The following is a 24804-nucleotide window of genomic DNA, read 5'->3' as shown; positions in this document are numbered from 1 at the left end:
TCCTTCCTACTTTGGTATTTTGTAACTTGAGTTTTTATATGAAATTTTATCATTGTGGGCTTATTATCTTGTGAGTCTCCCTCTCTCCCCCCAATATGTAGCAACAATTATGAGGTTAGCACAGGACCAGGCATTGTTTTGTTTTGTTGGGCATAGGGTCAATGTGAATTGGTATTGACTTGATGGCACCTAAGAGCAACAACAAATGTAGCTGTAGTTAAAAGAAACAGTTATTATTGTGAGATGGATTTTTTAATCCACTGTTAACAGGTTTCTTTCAAATGACACTATGAACATTCTAAGATGTGTGCCTTTTGTTTTTTTAAACCAGGGATATTTTGGGGGGTTTTTTTCTGGATAATGTATAGTAGTTTTTCTTTTTTTACTTTTTATTGTGATTTGGGTGAAAGTTTATAGAGCAATTGGGTTTTTCAATGTAATTTATATACATTTTGTTTTGTGACATTAATTGCAATCCCTAAAACATAGCAGCACTCTTCCTGTGTTTATCGCTTCCAGTCATCTTTCTTTCCTATCCTGTCCTGCCTTTTGAGCTGTATCTCTGGGCAGATGCTGCCCTTTGGCTCTAATATGGTTGATTGTTCTAAGGAGTATATTGTTTTCCTTATAGACCTATCTTGTTTGGGTGAAAACTGAGCCATGGGGATGAGTTCAGTTCTGAGCTTAAAGAGTAACTAAGGGCTGTAAGATATGTACAGACTTTAAAATAGGACAAATATTGTTGCTGATTTGTCCTTTTCTCTACCTGCACTTTATTTTATCTGGGGTGGAGTCTCACTCTTCTGATTTAACATATGTCTTAGGCTGGATTCTGTAGAGAAGCAAAGCCAGTGAAGCTTATATATATATATAGAAGTTTGTAGCGGTGAGCAAGTAAAAAATATTGGGTTAAATGAAGCAAGATCAACAGGTCAGGCAGCAGGCAGGTAGGCTAAGGTGGCATGTTTACTCCCAGGATTGGCAGGCAATAGAACAGGCTGCTAGTTCAAATCCATATGACAAGCCAGATATAGGATCCAGACCCACCAGAAAGCAAGCCTGCTTTGTCCAGGTGCCCAGTATATTGGAAGCAGGCCACACCCCTGAAGAAACGTCCTTTCAGCTGATTGGCTGCTCACAGCATATCTCATCTTGGGGAATTAGTACATCTTAACTGCCAAACCACTGAGATTCCTGGCCCAATTGAGTTGGCATATAACCTGAACTATTACACATGCATTTTTTGAAATGCCGTAATTATTCAGCACAGGAAGATAAAATAAATGTCTTCTGATAAGAATTCACAGAAGCTGTAAAGATCAGAATTTTTCTGCTTACCTTTACCCTGGTGGCTTTCTTGTAGTATCACATGTGACTGAGAGTACATCTTTCCAATGTTTCAAGCATTAGACATACTGTTAAGGTTTTCTTTTCCTAATTAAAATAGAATGTTTTGGTATGGGTCTGGTTGTGTACTGTTTCTAGTCTCCAATCTAAAATCTTAACAGTCAAAATAGATTAAATAGGTAAAACCAGGCTTTATCTGTATTGTAATTCTAGATAATCACTAAAGAGCTTGAAGCCAATGAATGGAAGAAAAAATATGAAGAAACGCGAGAAGAAGTCCTGGAGATGAGGTGAGACAAGGTTTGAGAAAGTGGGAGAATATGAGAGGACTTCAAAAAGTTTATGAAATCATGGAATTAAAGGATAATGGAACACCCCCCTCATCACTTTATACATTATTCCATGTATTACAGATAAAGTGATGAAAATGTTTACGACAGAACCAACTGTTGAGAAATTGAGGGCTTTGCTATTTGGCCTTGCTTTCTTTGATTGATAGTGTCATTTCATGAGTTATTGCTGGAAGATGCTATCTTCAAATTCTGTAGCTTCTCAGGCTGATTAGAACATTAGAAGTAAGCAATACGCATATACTTTTTGTCTTTTGAAAAGAATTGTCATGAATATATATTAGAGGGAAAAAAAGACCTATTTGAACTACAGAATAATATGATTTATTGACATCTTCTATCACGGGGTAATGCAATTCAGAGTATTTTCTTTAAAATGAATTTTAGATGTTGTTAGTTGCCACTGAGTCAATTCTGACTTAGAGCAACCCCATGTGACAGAGTAGAACTGCCCCACAGGGTTTTCTAAGCTGTAATCCTTATAAAGAGGAGACTTGGTGGCTCAACAATTAAACATTCAGACGCTAACTGAAAGGTCGGTGGTTAGTAACCAGTCACTTCTCAGGAGAAAGGACCTGGCAATCTGCTGTCATAAAAATTACAGTCTAGAAAATCTCTGGGGCACTTTGGCTCTGTCCTAGATGCCATGAGTTAGAATTGACTGGCAGCAGACAACAGCTCTGGTAGCGTAGTGGTTACGAATCGGGCTGTGAACCTTAAGGTGGAGCGGTTTGAAACTACCAGCCGCTCCGTGGGAGAAAGATGAGGCTTTCTACTCCCGTAAGGATTTACACCCTCGGAAACTCTGTACAAGGTCGCTATGGGTCGGAACCGACTCAACGGCACTTAACAACAACAACAACAAAGACAACAGCAAACCTCTAAAAGCAATGGTAGCTTCAATTTCCATGTCCACCCAGTAGATTATAAGACGCATATAAACAAGAAACCAAATTGACTGACTTTAAATTGATAACTTTTCATTTTTTTCTGTTCATTCTTTAGAAAAGAGAGTTATGAAATAACTAAATACGGCATCAAAGAAGAGAAGGGAAAAAGAGTATCAATAATTCATTCACAGTGCAGTCAGCATCTGAATGACTGACAAGGAAACGTCTTCAACATGCTCAGCCTAATTTTCGGCTCTTATAAGATTGCAATTAAGTGTTTACGGGTGTTGGGCTCTGTCCTGAGCTTGGCGGAGATTAAAAGACAGCCCCCAATCAGAGCAGATCACTTAGAGCTTCCCCCTCCCTCCATGTAAACTTCATTAGTTTATCAAAGATGGATTTGGTTAAGTGGATAATCTATTGGCTTAAGATATTCAAAGTGGCAGAAAGCAAAAGTGAAGTCTACTGTTTGTATAAACAAAATAGAAAAATTGTTTTATAAAATCCTAAATACATTTCTGAAATTTAATAAATCTTACATTAATATTTTTTAAAAAGAGAATGGAGCGCCAAAGCAGATATAAATGAGTTATGTAAATTTGAATTATCAGTGTATGTTAATGTGTTAAATGGTTTGGGGCAGCCTTTTCCCAGCTTCCATTGTCTGAAAATTCTCATCTGATAATATGTTCCCTTTTTCTACTTATTTAGGAAAATTGTGGCTGAATATGAAAAGACCATCGCCCAAATGATTGGTAAGGAGATATTTTGTTTCTAGGATTCTAGTCATAGAATCCATTGGGTGATTCCTGGTGTGGTGCTGTAGGATAAGCACTGGACTACTAACCACAGGGTTGGTGGTTCAAACCCACCAGCTGCTCCTCGGAAATCCTATACAGGGTCTCTATGATTTGGAACTGACTTGAAGGCACTTAACAACAGCAACATACAGATTCCAAGTTGTCGACAGCTGTGTTCGTTTTAGAGGATGGCAGACATTAATTCTGAGACAAACTGCCCACCTAATACCTAAACTTGGTGCCTCGCTACATCATTAATGTCCTTTGGAATGCCTCTGTGGTGCAGTGTTTTTCCCAAGGACCCCTAGTGATTAAAGTGCAGTAGTTAAGCACATGGCTGCTAACTGAATGGTGGGCAGTTCAAACCCACCCATCACTCTGTGGGAGAAAGGTGAGACAGACTGCTCCCATAAAGATATACAGCCTTGGAAAGCTATGGGGGCAGTTCCACTCTGCCCTGCAGGATCACTATGAAGTTTGGCCTGTACCCCATTGCAAGTTGCACTTCCCCTACGTGAGACCCATCGTCACCGTAACAATGGCAGTGGCTAATCTCCCTATATTGAATTCAGAACCTTTTCATGCCAATCTTCTAAGGATTGACTCCGTAAATCAGTCTTTTTGCACTGAAACCCATAAATGAAACTTTCTGCTAGTGTCTACTGCAGTTGCATTCCTACCGCAGGGCTTTTAGCAAAGTTGTCCCCTCGCTAGGACTCCCTGGTGATGCACATAGTTAAATGCTCAACAACTGACTCAAAGGATGGTGCTTTGAACCTTTCCAGAGGCACCTCGTTAAGAAAGGGTTGGTACTCTGCTTCGGAAAGGTCACAGTCTGAAAACCGTGTGGGTCAGTTCTGCTCTGCACACTGGGTCACCATGAGTCAGAGTGGACGTGACAGTAACTGGTTGGTTTGGGCTTTGATTCCATCTCTGTGTAATTGCTACCTGACTCCTGCCCTCAGTTCTCTTAGGTTTCTGTTCAGATCTCTCCCCTCAGGGAGACCACTCCATATAAAAGATGAGCTCCCACCCTTTTGCTCCAAAGTAGAACCAATGAGAACAGTGCTTAGCTCGTAGAGGACAACCGTTGACTATTTTATTGAGTAAAAATATTGTTACTTTTGACTCCTTATTCACAGAAGATGAACAAAGGACAAATATGACCTCTCAAAAGAGCTTCCAGCAACTGACCATGGAGAAGGAACAGGCTCTGGCAGATCTTAACTCCGTGGAAAGGTCCCTTTCTGATCTCTTCAGGAGATATGAGAACCTGAAAGGCGTCCTGGAAGGGTTCAAGAAGGTGGCGTTTCCTTTTCCCTCTGTCTTCTTCTAGTGTCTTTTCTTGTTAATGGTGTTTCAAACATATATGCCAAACAGATGTAGGTTGCCTTTTAAATTGGCCTTGCAGCTTCTATTTTAGTGAGATTGAAATTTTGTTTTGTGTTTTTTATTTGTTTTTAGTTTTTTAACTTTTTATTATGAAGAGATTTTACAGATCATATGCATTGCTTCATTACATGGTTGTAATCCCCTCCATGTACCATCAGTTAACAGTATTTTCCTCTGTTCACTTTAACTCTTGCACTCCTTCCTGTGTGTACCGCTACTTTCATATCTTCTCTGCCAACTTTCCTCTTGTATATTGCCTGCACCATCACCCATGTTAACATGTACCCTCATAACCATCATAGAATGTTCTTTTATCAAGAAACTTTTAACTTTTTACAACATTGGTATTATACAATATTTGTCCTTTTGTGATTCACTAATTTCACTCAGCATAGTATCCACCAGGTTCATCCATATTGTGAGGTGTTTTGCAGATTCATTATTATTCTTCAGTGTTGCATTAGTATTCCATTGTGTGTATGTACCAAAGTTTGTTTAATCTTTCTTTTGTTAATGGACTTTTAGGCTGTTTCCATCTTTTTGATGTGTTGGAGTTTTGTTTTTGTTTTTCCCTTTCTGCGGCTCTTTAGGTATTTGGCCCACTAGGCGGCTAGGTCAGGCTAGTAAACCTTCTGCTAGGTCAGGCTAGTAAACCTCAGACCAGAGAACTGGAGCCCTCAAACTTTGGTAAAATTCTGGAAATGTTCCTTTTGGTAATTCACCTGTTCAGTATTAGGAAAAGTCTTGACTAAAATTCAGGCTGCATATTCCTTGAAACTAAAGGGGTCTTGGTTTGGTGTGGTTTATTCTCTACGTAATGACTCTACTCATTTTCAATTTAGATGTAAATTAACATATTTATTTAATTGTACACTGTCAATAAGACTCATTTGGAGCAGTGAACATTGTTTTTATATTAAATTAAAAGTGAGGCTGACCAATTTGATATGAGAATTAGATTGCAGTTCAGTTTTGAATAATTTCTAAAGTAGATGTATTAGGGATGAAAAACTCTTGAAAATGGGTAGTTGCACAATGTGATGATTCTAAGACTTACTGAGTTGTATACTTAAAAATGGCTAAAATGTCATTTGTTATGTGATCATCCCTTGGTATCTGAGGAGGGTTGGTTCCAGTACACTAATACCAAAATCCAAGAGCACTCAAATCCTTTATATAAAATGGCATAGTATTTGTGTATAACCTATGCACATCCTCTCATAATACTTTAAATCATCTCTAGATTACACACAGTGTAAAATGGGAGTGCAGTGGCTGAATAAGCTAAGCACTGGACTACAGATAACAAGGTCAGCTCCATAGGAGAAAGATGAGGCTTTCTGTTTCTGTAAATATTTAAACCCCTGGAAACCCTATACGGGGTCACTCTGAGTTGGAACCAATTGGATGGCACATAACAACAGCAACAATATAAATGCTATGCAAATATCGCTTTACACTCCCTCTTAAACTCTGGGGAACTGCTTTGATTAATTAATTGCTTTTTCTACCTTCTTTGAATATTTTTAATCCACTGTTGGCTGAATCCAGAGGTACAGAACCTACAGATACAGAAGGTCAACTGTATATTACCACAATTAAAATAATAATAATAGAGCATATTGGTATGATGTAACCTTACTTTTTAATGTTAAATGTTAGTTTCTTCACAGAAATTATCTAGAACTTCTTCAGTGAGATTTATGTGTGCCTGTTCAAATTACTGTAGAATATAAATTAAATTATAAGTATCTGAACTAGTTAGGTTTTCTCAAATTTTTAAGAAATGAAGGCTCTGATACATGATATAATTCTAGAAGAAATACAGAATGACCACTTTGATTTTACTTTAAATGATCACTTTGGAACAGAATGAAGAAGCCTTGAAAAAATGTGCTCAGGACTACCTAGCCAGAGTTAAACAAGAGGAACAGCGATACCAGGCTCTGAAAATCCATGCAGAAGAGAAACTAGACAAGTAAGAGCTTACAAATAGGAATTTCCCATTTCATGATGTTGTAAAGATTGACAGAGGCCAGAAGGTCACCATTTGACAACTCCGGGTTACATGTGTGTGTGTATTTGTTTTATTTACTTTAAAAAAAAAATTGGTAGCATCTTCAATCTTTGAATGTTACATGGTTCAAACATTAGAAAGTATGAGAAGGTATATACATTGCCTCATTCCCAGCCTTGTTCCGCCTTTCACTGCAGGTAATTGTGATTGTTCATTTTGGTCCTGTGCTTCCAGGTGTACCTTTGTCCCTTCTTTTTTATACAGATGTTATCATACCTTGCTTTTTTACACTTAGCAATATATATTGGAGATCTTTCTATATCTAAAGCTTCCTCATTTTTTTCATAAAAGCTACATGGTATTCCACTGCTGTAATGGATCATGTTGTATTTAGCCAGTATCCTCCTACTAAGCAGTTAGGTTATTTAAAATATTTTGCAGTTTCAAATAATGCTGCAATAGATTAATTTGTATTAATTGTCATTTTGCATGCAGGTGAGTATCTATGTAATCAATACTTAGAAAATTGATTGCTGAGCCAATAGATATATAAACTTACAAACTTACGTGAAATCGTCCTCATTAGACCAGTTTACTTTCCTATAAGCAATATAAGCATGCCTACTTCCCCTATTGTTTTGTCAACAGGTTAGATTTTGGGGGGGGGGGGGCGGGGTTACCACTGAGTTTCTATTAGGTGCTGCTGAATCAATTCCAAATCAGCCACACCAGTACTCCTCTATAGAGAATGATGTTGTTAGGTACCATCGAGTCAGTTCGGCATCATAGCGATCCTGTGCACAACAGAATGAAATACTGCCCAGTCCTGCACCGTCCTCACAGTCCTTGTTACATTTGAGTCCTTTGCAGTTGCCACTGTGCCAATCCATCTCATTGGAGGTTATCCTCTTTTTCTCCGACCCTCCACTTTACCAAGCATGATGTTCTTTAGTGACTGGTCCCTCTTGATAGCATGCCAAAGTAAGAGAGACAAAGTCTCGACATCCTTGCTTCTAAGGAGCATTCTGACTGTACTTGGTTGCAATATAGATCTGTTTCTTTTTAGCAGTGCATGGTACTTTGAATATTCCTTGCCAACACCATAATCCAAAATGTATTGATTCTTCTGCAGTCTTCTTATTCATTGTCCCACTTTCACATACATGTTATAGGGCAATTGAAAATATCATGGCTTGAATCAGATGCACCTTAGTCTTCATATTGATATCTTTGCTGTTGAATACTTTAAAGTGGTCTTTTGCAACAGATTTGCCTAATGCAGTACATCATTTGATTTCTTGGCTGCTGCTTCCGTGAGCATTGATTGTGGGATCCAAGCAAAATGAAGCCTTTGACACCTTTAATCTTAGCTCCATTTATCGTGATGTTATTTATTGGTCCAGTTGTGAGGATTTTCGTTTTCTTTACATTGAGGATACAATCCATACTGATCTTTATCTTAAGTATTTCAAGCCCTCTTCACTTTCAACGAGCAAGGTTGTGTCATCTGCATATCTCAGGTTATTAATGAGTCCTTTCTTCATTCCTAACTATATGCTTCTTCATATAATTTAGCTTCTTGGATTATTTGCTCAGCATACAGAATGAATAAGTATGCTGAAAAGATGCAATCACTTTTCCTGATTTTACGTCATTCAGTATCCCCTTATTCTTTTTGAACAAATGCCTCTTGATCTATGTACAGATTCCTTATGAGCACAATGAAATGTTCAGGAATACCCATTCTTTGCAATGCTATCCTTAGTTTGTTATGGTCCACACAATAGAAAGCCTTTGCATAGTCAGTAGAGCATAAATAAACATCTTTCTGGTATTCTTGGCTTTCAGCCAAAATCCATCTGACTTCAGCAGTGACATCCCTTGTTCCACATCCTCAAATTCTGGCAGCTCCTGTTGATATACTGCTGCAACCATATTTTAATTGTTTTCAGCAAAATGTAACTTTCATGTGTTGATAATGATATTGTTTAATGATTTCAGTATTTCATTGTTGGGTCACCTTTCTTTGGAATGGGCACAAGTACAGATTTCTTTGAATTAGTTGGCAAATAGCGGTCTTCTAAATTTCCTGGCATAGACGAGTGAGTGCCTCCAGCACTCCATCAGTTTGTTGAACATTTAAATTTTTTATTCTGTCAATTTGGTTTTTTCCCTAATGTCTTTCGGTACCATCATCATGTGTGTTACCTTTTGAAATCATTGAACATCGGCCAGTTCTGTTTAGTACAGTGACTCTATTCCTTCCATCTTCTTTTGATGTTTCCTGTATCATTCAGTATTTTCTCCATAGAATCCTTCAGCATTACAAATCAAAGCTTGAATATTTGTCTTCAGTTCTTTCTGCTTGAAAATTGCTGAGCATGTTCTTGCCTTTTGGTTTCCTAATGCCAGGGCCTTACCAATTTCATCATAATACTTTATTTTGTCTTTTTGAGCTACTCTTTGAAATTTTCTGCTCAACTTTTTTACTTCATCGTTTCTTCCAGTCACTTTAGCTTTTCTATGTTCATGAGCAAGTTTCAGAGTGTTCTGATGTTCATATTGGTCTTTGCTTTTTTTCTGTCTTTTTAATGACCTTTTGTTTTCTTTATGTATGATGTTCTTGGTGTCATCCCACAACACCTCTGATCATCTGTCCTTAATGTTCAGTGTATCAAATCTATTCTTGAAATGGTCTCTAACTTCAGGTGGAATATACTCAAGACCATATTTTGACTTTCATGGACTTGTTTTAATTTTTTTCTGCTTCAAGCTGAACTTGCAAGTAAGTAATTGATGGTCTTTTTCACAGTCGATTCCTGGCTTGTTTTAGTTGATCATATTGATCTTCTCCATTACCTCTTCCCACAGATGTAGTCGATTTAATGCCTGTGTTTTCCATCTGGAAACGTTCACGTGTATAGTCAACATCTGTGTTGTTAAAAAGGTATTTGCAATGATTAAGTTGTTGGTGTTACAAAATTCTATCATGCAATCTCCAGCATCTTAATATCACCAAGGCCATATTTTCCAAATACTGATCTTTTCTTTCTGTTTCCAACTTTTGTATTCCAATAACAAGTAATTATCGATTCATCTTGATTGCATATTTGATCAGTTTGAGACTGAGGAAGTTGGTATAATTCCTCAAATTCTTCATCATTGGCTTTAGTAATTTGTATGTAGATTTGACACCACTCGTCTGTCATTTTGTTGTGCTGTGGTGGCTTATGACTTGCTGTGATTCTGGAAGCTATGCCACAGGTATTTTACATACCAGCTGGGTCACCCATGGTAGACAGGTTTCAGATGAGCTTCCAGTCAAAGACAGACTAGGAAGAAGAAGAAATGAACTACTTCTGAATATTAGTTACTGAAAATCTTATAAATAGCAGAGAAACACTGTCATATATAATGCCAGAAAATGAGCCCCTCAGATTGGTCATATGGGTACTATCTGCAAGTTTAAGCATTCTTTTTTTTTAAGGTTTTTATTGTGGATTGAGTGAAAGTTTACAGGGCACATCATCAGTTTCACATTCAGCCATTCATATGACTTGTTTCATTACATTGATTATAATCCCCTCCATATATCATCAGTTAACTGTGTTTCTCTCTAAGTTTAAGCATTCTTGTGTGTCTCCCCCCACTTCATATCAGCTAGAGACTTCACTCTCAGCTTTAGCCCTCCATGGCTAGGTCAGTGTCCGTGAGCTCAGGAGTTCCCAAGTCTCACCATACTTCAGACCAACCAGCCCTTCCTCTTCTCTCTGTGATCTCAAGGTTGCCAGGAGTTTATGGAATGTGATCGAACTCAGCCCATATCTTCATTACTGCCTTTCCCCCACTTTCACTCACATGTAGACCCACAAGATCACCAGCAAGATTACATGCCTGCCTATGTTGTTCCCTTTGAGTTTTCAGTCTTGGCAAGGGTTTTTTCCTGAAGGGACTTGATTTCTTGCCTTGATGGCTCCCTGGTGAACAACTTGCTTGTTCTTGTTATAACCAAAAGACTGCTATTTTTGCTTTTGTTTTTTCCTGCTGGTCTTTCTTTCAGGGCTTAGCTTCTGTTCCTCTAGCAGCTCTTGGCTGGTCTTCATGTCCTTTCAAGTGGGAATGGCCCACCTCAGAAGGTTCTAGATGGGGCTCTGATGTCCACCTAAGGCCCTATACACTACAAAGGCTCTGCAAGAAACCTGTTTCACTGGACAAGTTCTAGAACCCCTTTTAGGTATTCCAAGCAGTTACAGGCTGAAGTCAGGCTTGCAAGCTTTCTGTAATCATGTTTCTTGTTAAATACCATCTAGTCGGTTCCAACCCTTAGCAACCCTGTATAACGTTTCCAAGGAGCAGCTGATGAACTTAAACAGCCTACCTTGCAGTTCAAATGATTTTGCAGTTCAGTGCATTAAGCAACAGTGCCACACCTGGAGTCCCAAATTCACTTAGAACTACTTTTTTAAAAATTATTCATCTATTCTTTTTTTTATTATTATTTTTTTTTTATGTTTTGTGAATTAAGTGAAGGTTTACAGATTTAAGGTCATCAGTTTTACATTCAGCCAATCATACACCATGTTTAAGATCATCAGTTATACATTCAACCTGTCATACACCTTGTTTCAATCCCCTCTGTGGAACAACAGTCACCCACTTCCTCCCTGTGGCTTGAATACAGGAGATTTTGCCTAATATGCCATGATGTGAGGATTGTGGTTAAAATCGGCCTTCTCTACTGATGCCCAAGCTTTTTTTTTTTTAATGTTTTATTGTGAATTATGTGATAGTTTACATGGGAGAACATTAGTTTTACATTCATTCTATCGTATATCATTTTATTACCATGGTTACAATCCCCTCCATGCATCATCAACCAACCAAAGGGTATACCCTGCAAGCCTGCCCCCTTCACTCCCCGCCCCCAGTCATCAGCACACAGCCCCTCTCACTCTCTGGATCTAAAGTCCCCAGCTGCACCATTGTTCCATGTCATAGTCTCTGCCTCCATCTCAGGCATCACTGCTTCTCTGGGTAGGGTCCCACTCTCCACTCTTCATCCGTTGATGTCCTAGGGACCTCTGCTCCTAGACTGGAAAGTTAATCACTTCCCTTAGAATTACTTTTTAAAAAATATACTGGAGTCATGCTATATAAATTTAGTTTTTCACTTAGTATATATCATAGCCACCTTTTCATGTCCGTACAGAACTCAATCTGATTTTTTTTTAACTTCTTATTGTGAATTGAGTAAAGGTTTACAGAGTATATCACTCATTTTACATTCAACAAATCATATTATTTCATTTCATTACAATGATTCCGGTTCAACAGTATTTACCACTATTCATTTTAGCTCTTGTATTTCTCTTTGTGTCTCTTGTTACTTTATCATTCCTCTGCCAATTTCCTTCTTGTTGTACATTGCCTTTCCCATCACCCAAGTTAACATCTCCTTTACTGCTGAACATTTAGGTAGTTTTAAGGGTATTTTCATTGCAAATATAATACTACAGTGAGCATCCTTGTACGTTCATCCTTATGCCAAGCGTGACTATTTCTGTGGCTAGACAGCAAACGTGGAATTGCTAGGCCAAAATATATTTTAATTTTTAATATTTAATACAACATTGCTCTCCACAAAGGCAGCATCAATTTTTCATTCCTACCTTCAGCATGTGAGTCAGCCAACACAGGCCAAAATCATGCTTGTTTATTTTTGCCAAGCTGATCAGTTTAAAGAAAAAGAAAAGTTTTACTGTTTCCCATGCTTGGGATTACTAGTATGATTATAGCATCCTTTCATTACTTAATTGATTGTTTTTCAACTGGCATGCATGTTATTAAATTTTACCCAAGCATCTTAATAAAATAATTTGTTATAAGTTTGTATCTCACACATGTCAGTAAATATTATCCTGATTTTTTAGTTCAGTAATCCACATGATTCTGCTGCCCACTAGCATATTGGATTTTAAAAAACAAAAACAAAAAAAGATAACTAAGATTGTTGTAGAAAATGTTATTGTCTCTTTCTCTCTTTATTTATAAATAGAGCCAATGAAGAGATTGCTCAGGTTCGAACAAAAGCAAAGGCTGAGAGTGCGGCTCTCCATGCTGGGCTCCGGAAAGAGCAGATGAAGGTGGAGTCCTTGGAAAGGGCCCTTCAGCAGAAGGTACAGACAGGGGTGTGGTATGGACCACCACAGAGACGGTTCCTGCTCAGTAGTGGCTGTCAGTGGATTTCCGTGTACTTAGCTTATGATGGATCTGGGTGAATGAGGCCTTTTGGTTCCCATACTTCATTCCAGCTCTTTTGCAAACTGCCTCTGGTGGCGGTGAACAAGATAGCCTCCCCTTGTTCTGTAAAGACAGACCCATTAAACTCCCAGGAAATCATATATAGGCAGGGTACAGAGAATAAGTTGCATTTACTGAAGCTCAGAAGTAGACACTTCTTAATTGGAGCCGTAAGACTGGTTTTGTTTTGTTTTATGCTATATATGGAACTGGCATCTTCCCCCTTCATTGCTATAGTCAGTGGTTCTCATTTGGGGAAGATTTTTCCCCAGGGAACATTTGAGAATGTCCAGAGATATATTTGGTTGTCGTGACTGGGAGAAGCTAGTCTTCTAGAGGATATAGACGAGGAGTGTTGTAACCTTCCTACAATGCACGAATAGCTCCCCACAGTGATGATTTAACTTGGCTCAAAATATGAATAGTGCCACAGCTGAGAAACTGTGCTGTATAGATAAATGAAAAACAATAAGTAAGTATTGATCCCCAGTTTTTAGAATGTCTTTTTTGTATGTCCCTTTTTTTTTTCTTTACTCTGTTAACTAATTTTGTACTGGTACCAATGACATCCACTCAGCTAGAGCAGGGAGTTTTATCATGGAGTCGGATAATTCCCCTGACAACACCCAGGGATATTCAATAAGACTCTAGAATCCTGGATCCCTGGAAAGGCTGATATACTGACTAAGTCCTAGATACTGGTAACTTGTAGCAAGCAACAGGTAATTCCTGCAATAACAATGGAATTTGGGAACTAAAAAGTACACAGACAAGGTTCCAAGATCAGTGACCAAATTCATTCCTACTCTATTTAAGCATATTTTTGTGCAGAGTCCTGATGTGGTGCTGTAGGATAAGCACTGGACTGATAATCACAAGGTTGGTGGTTCAGACCTGGCAGCTCCTCCTTGGAAACCCTGTACAGGGTCACTATGAGTCAGAACTGACTCAAGGGCACTTAACAACAACAATGCACATTTCCCAGGAAAAAAGACTTGTAGATTTTATTTACATAACAGGGTTCGTGTGTGTGTGTGTGTGTGTGTGTGTGTGTGTGTTGAGGAGCCCTGGTGTGCTGTGGGTTAAGCACTGGGTTGCTAACTGACCAGTCACTCCATCGAAGAAAATGAATTTACAGCCTCAGAAACCCTATGGAGCAATTGTGTTCCGTGCTGTAGGGTGTCAACTAGAGGGAGAAGTGGGTTAGGTTTGGTTTATCCTATGTTGAAGGAGTCCCTGAGTGGTGCAAATGGTCAAGTGTTCAGTTACTAGCCACTCAAAGGCACCTTGAGAGACAGGCCTAGTAGTCCTGCTTTTAGGAGGTTACAATCTTGAAAGTCCTGTGGAGCAGTTCTACTCTGCACACATAGGGTCACCATGAGTCAACATCAACTCTACAACTAACAGCAGCATTATGTAGTCAGGTTAAGAATCACTGAGTTAAGATGGGTAGGCAGTTTAGCTATATTTGCCTTCATTTCCGAAGACTGAGAGGCCTGCTTAAGTACGTCATTTGTCTTTCAGAATCAAGAAATCGAAGAATTGACAAAAATCTGTGATGAGCTGATTGCAAAGCTGGGAAAGACCGACTGAGTTTTTACCGTTAGTCCAGCAGATCTGCGTTCGGCTGCTTTCCCTCGTGACCACAAGTATCTTGCCTTATTCAGGAATAATTGCCCCTTTGCAGAGACAAAACTAAAAAACAAGCACATGCCTCCTGCTGCCTGTCCCGCTTTGCTGCCAGTTCGACATCCTGAAAGAGACCCTGGAGTCCTGCACAGTTGGGAAAGGAGGAAGATCCAACAGCCTCACAGTTCTTGTTGGAAGGCTCAGTTCCACATGCTGCTGAGTTAGGGATTGTGGTTTCTTCGTCTATTTGTCTGTTTTATAGCCTTCTTTAATTTTCCAAGTGTGTCAAATTTACGATTTTGTAACTACTGTTTGGGGTCATCTCCTTTTCCCACATCTTAGGGTTTTTTTTGTTGTTGTTGTTGTTTAATGACCTATTATTTAATCTTTTGAATTTAATTTGGTTTTATTTGAGATCATTTGGCCTAATGATAACAAGAAGGGACTCAACATACCCATCTACCCACATACACGTTTATATACGCTGCTTTTCTTTTTATCTGACACCTAATCAAATAAAAATTTCTCTACAAAAGGGCATACTCCCATAAATATAAAACCCTCTTTTGAAATAGAGGCCTGGCTCAGAATGCCTACATATGAATTTGGGGGGGTTGAAGATTTAAAGACCCCATGTTTGTGTCTTTCATGATTTGTAAGTCCAGAGTCAAGTCTCACTTAACCTCTGGGGAAGACTTTTTGCCCTGATGTTTGGATGCCCTTTTGAGATTAGGCCTAAGCTGAAAGCAGTATCTGCTTCCTGCACATACAGCAGCATTTGTTGGACGCCCTTAAACATGAGGTTTGTCCAGTCCATCTAGAGCCACATATCTCTTCTTCCATTCACTGAAACAAAAATCAGCATTTAATTTTTATCTTTCTATCTGAAATAGAGAGTCCTGGTGTGGTGCTGTGGGTTAATGCACCAGACTACAAAGCCGTTTGAACTGCAAGGTCGGTGGTTCAAGCTCACCAGTCGCTCCTTGGAAACCCTGTATAGGGTCACTATGGGTCGGAATCAACTCGACGGCACTTAATAACAACAATAACATCTGAAATACACGAAGAAAACCTAGTTGTAAAAGATTTAGATCATCTTCTTTAATTAAAGGTAATTGTAGGCCCATTAATAATTATAAGGTGAAGAGACAGTTATTGGGTTTTTGTGTTTGTTTTTTTCCACAAGTATATTGAAATGGTCTTCAGATGTTTTTTTAAAGGAAAAAAAAAAATTCCTTTAAAACTTTAAACAGTGGAAGTTACAACAAGACAGGCAGTAAAAATCATGTGAAATTCTCCAAAAATCAATCTATTTTTAAATGTTTTTAAGCAAAGACAACTTGAATTCTAGAAGAGGGGAGTATAGGGAGAAGGTCCATACTAACAAATCCAAGGTTATCAAGTTCTCACTGGACTCATTTCAGAATGGTGGGGACATTCACCCCACCAAATAGCAATGTCCCATGTGACTCGATTGAATTCCCTTCCATTTGATAGGCAAAGCCAAATCCATGCAAGTGTTTTAAATCACTCTCGTCTTAAATCTTATACCCTTAAAGTCTCCTTGGTGATATGCATTCTGTTCAGTACTACTCGTAAGTTTTCCTACTTTTCTTGTAAAAAAAAGTTGCATGATCCAACTTCAGCAATGAATTGTGCCTAGTTCAGAACCTCTATCAATCTTTTCAATGACTTTTTCTTTTGCAGTGTACTAGCCACATGGGTGCGATCTTTAGCCACAGGAAGGTCGATGTCTTTTAAAACCAGAAGTTAACATTTTACCAATATGCATTTATCATAATTGGTGCTTAGGCTGTGTTTTCACGCCTATTGTCTTAACATTTTGTACAAAAAAATAGAACAAACAGAATGATCTTTGGTTGGAAAAGTGACCTGACAATCATTTGAGTGTTAAAAGCAGTTACAGTGGCTTAATGGGAATACTGTACTAATAGTTGTGGCGTCAGACACCAGTGTTTTCAGTTGGTCTAACTGAGGACACTTTTCGCCTTGGCCCTCAACTACTATTTAACTTTGCATTCTGCAGAAAGAAATAGCGCTAAACCTTTTTTTGCTGCTGTGTCTTAGTGACATATCCGTGTTTACTAGTTTTCTAATGGTGTTTTAAGCCTAAAAGACTTTTTGTGGTCTCCATTATAAATCCATAGTCACTTTCTTTTTTATAGTCTTTTTGTTGTTGTTGTTGTTAAGACTTATTGTGTATTTGAAAAAGAAGATAGCTCTGTGTTAAAACAAAGGTGACGACAATCCTTTCCTTAACACACTGGTAGAAGAGACCCATAAAACTTCATCCCAAGGGGATGAAGTTGCTGAACAAGAAATACAAAAGGATCCTTGTTTAAGAATTTTTGCCACTTAGCCTGTCAGCTACAACCATTACATAGAAAGGTTCTGAATTCTAATTTTATAATGGATTCTTGCCAACAAGAATATGAAAGTGTAGCTTGTACAGCTGGCAAATCAGGAAACTGCTGTTCAGAGTGAAGCATGTTTGTTTTTTTGTTTTTTTTTAATAAGAAAAAAAAAAAAAGTTTGGGAACTCTGGAGATTGAGCATATAGTCTAGAGTTTTGTTTCAAAACATGTGACAACCAAATTACTTGTAACTTCAGCAATAATCCCCTGTTGCAAAACTAGAAAGGGAAGGCGTAAAGAATGTCACTGCCTTAGAAAGGGGGTTGGGATTATTAGGTAATTTTACTGAGACTCTGGCTCCACAGGCATGTCTTTCACTTTTGACTCTGCCCAAATGCAGCTAGCTGGTCTTTATCTAACTGGATTTCAACCGGAGAATTGGATGTAAGACTGAACAATTCGTCGCTTGGTTGGCTAGGTAGTCGGTTACAGACAGACCTCCAGAGATTTACTTTATTTGGAGAAGCTCCTTGAAACCAGTGACCTACCCAAACCTTTTGTTCTGTAAAATGGTTCTGGAATTATTGAGAAGTCCAGTTTTCTCACGTGGTCTCTAGTTTCTCCAGACCTGGCCAAATTAGGAAGTGCAGAAGCACATGATGGTGAAAAGCTCCTAGGATTTGGCAGCATTCCAGAATGGTATGGCAGCTAAGGGAAGACTTGCAGTTCATTGTAGAGCATAGCGCACGTTTAATTTTCTTTCCAGCCAGTTACTCTTTCTACCTTTCCCAGACTTTGTACAACTCACACACAGATACCTAGATATTTATTAGACAGCCCTGCACTGGTTCTGTCTAGTTGTGAACAGCTATCCCCTAAAAGCAGCCACATTTGAACCTCCCTTTACAAAGATAACAAAAGGATTCCATGGTGGCTCTAAAGCCCAAAATGAACTTTTCAAGAGCAAGCATGGAAATCCCAGCAAATCATGCCAAAGGTCCAAGAAGTCATCTACTTCAAAGATTTTAATGAAGAAGTATTTTAAGGAGAGTCCCGTTCCAGGTTTGATTGGCTTCCAGACTCCAGTTATTTAAAAAACAAAACAATTCACCATTTACACCTTGAGTCTCCCATAGAGTAAAAGGTAAATTAAAGGAACTGCTATAATAGATTCTTCTCTCTGGAAGACAGTATACATGGCAGCATTCTCCAGGGAACACCCACTCTCCCTAGTACCAGAGCTTGCATCTTGGAGACTAAAAAGATTGCACTTTCCGTAGTTTTCCGTCCAAATGCAATCCCATTTCTGTGCCTCTTAGCATGCAGTTAGATTTGGACAAACAAGATTCCTAAGGAATGACTTTATTAACTATAATATGGTTATAGCTATTACATATAAATATATATTCTGGTTATAGTTCTAATGTGGAGATGTTGCGTGTGATGCTGGCCTGTGGCAGTCTGTAAAATGCTTTAACTCATGGGGAAAGCCAGGCTTGAAGCTGAGGTGTGGCCTGACACCCTTGCCTGTATTTACTCTTCATTTTAGACCTAAAAGATGCCACCTTTCCCCTTCTGCCTTCTAGCAGCATCCGAAATACAATGCAAAAAAAACAAGTATTTCCTAGTCACAATGCTAACCGATATTCTGTTTCTATGAACATTTTCCAAACAGTCTTTCCCAAATGTGAACTCTGAAAACAACCTGCAGTCCAGGTACAGGGCAGTCTGTAGGTTACCACACCCACAGCTTCCACCTCGCTCCTTCACACCCAACTGCGGTGGGGTCCAGGCATTTCTTTGAAATCTCAGCGGTAGCAGTAAACTTTTCAGTGTTGCTGTTAGCAGGTGTGTGTTTGCTACTAGATGTCCAAATGTACTAATGTGCCAATAAGTACCGTGAATTGTATATCTGCTTCCCCTGCGTTCCCTCGAGTGCCATGAGGTGTGTGAGGAGCCCCTGGTCCACAGGAACAGGCGCTACATCAGCTGCTGCTGTCAGGACTGTTGTGTGGAGTAATCATCTGCATAAATTTTATATGCACAAGAATTTCCCTTTTTATATGTCAAGTAAATATTTGTAAAAGTTAACTCACACAAATGAAATTATTATAATGATTACTAATATATTTTTTCCATGTTTCATTGCCTGAATAAAAACTGTTTATCACTGTTAGATTTGTGTGTGTGTGTGTGTGTGTATATGATTCCCCACCCACCTACCCCCAGTTATAAGTCATTTTATCCCTGACTGAACATTTAAGGCAGCCTCGCTTTCATAAACTCCATATTTCAATGTAAAAATAGCAGAGATGACATTTCTGCTGCACTCATTTTGAGGGGTTTATACATTTGGTTGGATGTGTAATTAAAAACAAAGCAAACAAACTTTAGAATCCAGATCTTGCCATATAAATTCCCATGCCTTTTGCATCTGTGCAAACAAAGTTTTTAGTTGGGTGCTGCTTGGGTTTGCTCAGAGACTGGTTGTCTGCCCTGACATTTTTCAAGTCACAAGAACCTAAGTCATCCCAAGTTTTCTGACTTGTTGGAGGACAGAGGGTAAACCAGAACTATGTAAATATTGGAGACCTGTCCACAGAAAATAGTTGACGTGTGTTGTTTCTTCTAGGTTCATACCAGGAAAAATGTTTTCAATGTTGGCCAGACCAACACTTCTCTAAAAGAAGTATGGAGATTGGAAGGGAATTTCTGAGTAATATTAGAGGTAAAAACAAATTAAGAGGGTAGTTAAAGCTTCATTTTACAATTTGAGGATCCAGATAGTGATCCGGTAAGGAAAATCAGAACACTGCTACTTTATTATTATTTATCATATCCTAAGACCTTGCAGCCTATAAAGTTCCTAAATGTAATATTTTTCAGGAGTATGTTCCAAAACTGCCAGGAGAGAATCCTACACAGTAAGTAGGAAGTGGCACTGCCATTTTTAAGTGCTAAGGACACATTTTTAAATACTAAGTACTAAACTGATTGTGACACTTGGCAGTCCCGTGTGTGTTGGATTAGAACTGTGTTCTATAGTATTTTCAATAACTGATGTTTTTGGAAGCACCTTGCCAGGCCTTCCTTTCAGGGTCCCTCTGGGTGGACTCAAACCTTCAACCTTTGGGTTAGTGTTAATTTGTTGTACCACCCAGAGACTCCATTGACATTTAAGGACCAATCAAAACCCATCCCATTCCTTCATTTAACAAATACAGATGCATTTGCAGTTTAAAGGGAATTATGTAAAATTAATGAGGGGATATAGTTCAAGAGAAATTGTTTTCAAATTTGATGGAAACTTCATTTAAATATGAATGCTATGATGTCTTCATTGTTTAGTGCTACTTTTAACAGAAGTCCTGGTATGGAGCTGTAGTATAAATCACTGGACTGCAAGGTCAATTTGAACTCACCAGCCACTCCTCAGAAACCCTATACAAGGTCTCTGAGTCGGAACAGACTCAGCACCACTTAACAACATAACAAATATCACAAGACGGTGATTTTAACAAACAAATGTAGTCTTTCACATTTTAGGAGGCTAGAAGTCCAGTTTCAGGGTGCTAGTTTTCGGGGAAGACTTTCTATGTTGGCTCTGGGAGAAAATCCTTGTCTCCTTTCAATATTGGGGTCCTGCATTCCTTGGAGATGAGCCTGTTTCTTGGTTCAATCTTGACACATATTTAAGTCTCACCATCCTTAGCTTCTAAAGAGCCCTCTTCTCCCAAGACATCTTTTTGTTTTGTCAGTTTATCAGTATATTCAATATTCTTTACCAACACAATTCAAAGGCGTCAGTTCTTCTGAAGTTTTCCTTATTCATAGTCCAACTTCCCAAGCATATAAGACAATTGAAAATACCATGTTTTGGGTCAGGTGCACCTTAGTCCTCAAAGTTACATCTTTACTCTTGAACACTTTAAAGAGATGCTTCCATGAATGTTGATGGTGGATCCAAGCAAAATGAAGTCTTTGACAACTTCAGTCTTTTTTCAGTTTATGATGTTATTTATAGGGCCAGTTGTGGTGATCTTTGTTTTCTTTACATTGAGGTGCAAGCCATACTGAAGGCTGTAGTCTTAAATCTTCATAAGTATTTCAAGTCTACTTTTCAGCAAGCAAGGCTGTGTCTTCTGCATATCACAGGTTGTTAATGAGTCCAATCCTGATGCCACATTCTTCTTCAGATAATCCAGCTTCATGGAGTATTCTTTCAGTACACAGATGACAATATACAACCCTAGCGCACATGTTTCCTGATTGTAAACCAGTTAGTATCCCTTTGTTCTGCTCTAACTACTGTCTATTGGTCTATGTACATACAGGTTCCTAATGAGCACAATAGAATGTTTTGAAATACCCAGTCTTTTCAATATTATCCAGATTGTTATGATCCACTCTGTCAAATGCTTCTGCGTAGCCAGTAAAGCACAAGTCGACATCTTTCAGGTATTCTCTGCTCTCAGCCAAGATCCATTTGATATCAGCAATGATATCCTTATTCCACGCCCTCATCTGAATCCAGCTTGTATTGTCCGAAGTTCCATGTCAATGTACTGCTGCAACCATTTTTAAATTATTTTCAGGAAAATTTTACTTGCATGTGATAGTATTGTTTGGTGATTACCACATTCCATTGGGTCACACCTCTTTCTAATGGTCACAAATAGGATCTCTTCAGTCGGTTAGCCAGATCTTCCAGATTTCTTGGCTTGAGCGAGTAAGCGCCTCCAGTGCTACTCTTTGGTCCTTAGCAACGATAGCAGCTATCATCACCTGGAAAACCACTATCCAGTTACTGAGTTTAAGAAATTTCCAAGGATAAGCTAGTTCCCAAAGTTGGAATGATTGCGCTATTAAGTGTGGAATGAAGATACCCCCTTGCATATTCTAGACTATGTCAAGACGCCCCAAACCTGTACCAACCACACAACCCTAGGTTTCTATGACCGTTATTTTTTCCTTTGTCAAAATGTTTTAAGTCCTTTCAAGTGTTTATGTCCAAGGGAATACATATTCAGGAAGACACTGAAAATAGAATTCATTTAACAAAATTCACTTTGTAGCCAATTAAATTTTTTTGCTTTGTCTTCTTGACTGGAGTCCTGGTGTGGCACTGTAGGATAAGCACTGGAGTGCTAACTGCCAGGTTGGTGATTCAAACCCACTAGCCACTCCTTGGAAACTCTATACAGGGTTGCTATGAGTCGGAGCCTACTCATCGGCACTTTACAGCAACAATTTGGCTGCAGCGTTGAGAGAGGCAAAGTAACAAGCCCACATCTCAAAGTAATTGAAAAGGCCTGGGCCAACTCAGAGTCAACCTCCAACTCCATGCTCTTAATCTGACTACTAGACTGTTCCTCTTTCCCTTGATTTATTTGTTCATAAGATAAAGTATGTGTGTTATATTCACCAAAACCTCTTCTAAGAAGCTTGCCATTACAACAACTGTACCATCCTGCCTATGATTAAGGTGAACACACATAAACATTTCCTAGGTAATATACCTACAGATTCAGTTCAGCTACATACTGTGAGAATAGCCAGCCTGTCTTTTCTTCATTTCTGAAAATAAAATGACAGAACTTGTTGAGTTTTTAAGATATGCAAACATACCATAACAAATAATTCAGCTATAAGCCATTGTATACGTTTTAAATAGCCTTTTTTTTTTTTCTTTTAGACAGCCAAAATGACAACCTAATTGGCTAATTTGTTGCATTCAGGCATAATCACAATATTTTTCTAAAATCAGTCGTCATTATGATGTGCAATAATTAATGTTCCTTCTATTTCAGTTAAGGGCTGGCGCTTACTATAATTTGTGTTTTATGAAGTTCCCATTTTCCAGACACATTTTTTTTACCTCTTCCCTTTTAATTGATTTTTGACTGTCGCCAATTTTCCACAAAAATCAGATGTCTAAAATATGATTTACTTCCTACACTAGCATTAAGTGCAAATGTGTTTAGACAGTCACTGGGGGGCTCCACTCACCACAGTCTACACTTTTTAGGGCCATGTTTTTCAACTGCCACTCAACCCCCACTTTAGAGGCTATGCAATAGATGAGAACAGAAAAGAGCTTCTGTTTGAAGGGTAAGTAGTAAAGGTAAGGACTTTCTGTTTCACAGAACTTGCATATATTTATGTGTACTGGGTTGCAGTTTTAAATGTGTGCTGGGGCATGAAATGCTTTCCTAAATACATTTTTTTTTTTTTCTTTTTAAGTTTAAAAGCCATGGAAGTGGGAGTTGTTGAATCACTCAAGGATTTTATGGGAGTGAAAAATAAAAGATTGCAGTCTCTTTTTTTAAAGTAAACTACAGGGTCAGAACACTTAGCAACCAACGACTGCAGTTTCTGGTAACTTGAAGGAACCAAAGCGTTAGAACAGGAACACGAAGCTGCATTCAGAAAACAGGCCATCATAAAAATTCCTTTCCAATGTTCAGTTGAAGGGAGATGGAGAGAGGAAGGGAACATATAAAGGATAAAAGCATTTTTTTTTCCTTTCCCCACCCCCAACTTACCAAGCATCTCCTCTACAACACAGCAGAGGGCAGGCTGCTGAAAGTCAGCACCCATTTATTTCTGTTTTGCTCTCACTGCTAAAAACCAGCTAGACTCACATTTGAATAACTGCAACTTCAGTTGGAAGCAAGCATTTTTTCTTTTTTTTGACAGGCTCTGTGCTTATGTTTCAGATCTGTTTTTTATTTATATAGAGGATGTGTGTATAAGGAGTTCTGGTAACGTAGTGGTTATGAGTCGGGCTGCTAACGTCAAGGTCAGCAGCTCGAAACTACCAACCGTTTCACAGGAAAAATATGAGGCTTTATGCTCCCTTAAAGATTTACAGGCTTGGAAACTCTATGCAGGGTCACTATGAGTCAGAACTGACTCCATGGCACATAATTACCACCACCATGCTAACCACAGGTTGGCAATTCAAACCTACCAGCCACTCCTTGGAAAGGGGTCACTATACAGGGTCGCTGAGTCAGAACTGACTTGGTGACACTTAACAGCAAAAAACATTGTTTATTTGGGAAGTGTGATAGAGGGTAATAAGCACTGAACTGCTAACCACAAGGTCACCAGTTCAAGCCCACCAGCTGCTTCACAGAAGAATGATGATGCTTTCTGCTACCACTAAGATTTACAGCTTTGGAAATGCTATACAAGACTGGTAGGAGTCAGAACTGACTCAGTGGCACTTAGCAACAATTATTTGGGTTTGTTTGTTTGTTTGTTTTTTACTTTTTATTGTGAATTGAGTGAAACTTTACAGAGAAGATCATCAGTTTTATATTCAAGAAATCATGCACTTTGTTTCATCTCCACAACTGCAATCCTCTCTGTATAACATCACTGGTCTCATTTCCTGCCTGTGTTTCTTTTCATTTCTCCTTCTTTCTCAACCTTCCTGAATTATTCGTTGAATAAATACTGCCCTTTGATCTCTAATGGTTGACCATTCTATGGTGGCATACCGCACTAGTATTGTCCCCCATATATACCTATCTATGAGCCACAGGGGTAAGATCAGTTCCATACCTGAAGGGTGACCAAAAGCCATAGTCTCAAGGTTCCACCAGTCTCTGACTAGTAAACCTGGTCTTTTTTATGATTTTGAGTTTTGCTTCATATTTTTTCCTGTTTTATCCAGGATCTTCTAATGTGTCCCCT

The 24804-nt window shown here is 38.7% G+C and overlaps 1 protein-coding gene across 3 annotated transcripts in view; it reads left to right on the top strand.

Annotated features, from left to right (window-relative positions):
- The window catches only part of TACC1 (transforming, acidic coiled-coil containing protein 1), a 94280-nt gene extending 79262 nt beyond the window's left edge, over positions 1 to 15018 (top strand). For 2 of the 3 annotated variants that reach the window (XM_006859945.1, XM_006859943.1), the window contains 6 exons: positions 1561 to 1637; positions 3299 to 3342; positions 4530 to 4690; positions 6651 to 6757; positions 12852 to 12972; positions 14621 to 15018. In XM_006859945.1, the coding sequence (XP_006860007.1) occupies positions 1561 to 1637; positions 3299 to 3342; positions 4530 to 4690; positions 6651 to 6757; positions 12852 to 12972; positions 14621 to 14689 (579 nt within the window). In that variant the 3' untranslated portion in view covers positions 14690 to 15018. The remainder of the gene's footprint in view (positions 1 to 1560; positions 1638 to 3298; positions 3343 to 4529; positions 4691 to 6650; positions 6758 to 12851; positions 12973 to 14620) is intronic. The other variant, XM_006859944.1, reaches the window with a different exon arrangement.
- The last annotated feature ends 9786 nt before the right edge of the window (positions 15019 to 24804 follow it).

The sequence above is a fragment of the Chrysochloris asiatica genome, unplaced genomic scaffold, assembly GCF_000296735.1.
Source record: "Chrysochloris asiatica unplaced genomic scaffold, ChrAsi1.0 scaffold00035, whole genome shotgun sequence".
NCBI lineage: Eukaryota > Metazoa > Chordata > Mammalia > Afrosoricida > Chrysochloridae > Chrysochloris > Chrysochloris asiatica.
Note: the sequence above shows the minus strand (reverse complement) of the source record. Positions and strands in the feature narration are given on the sequence as shown.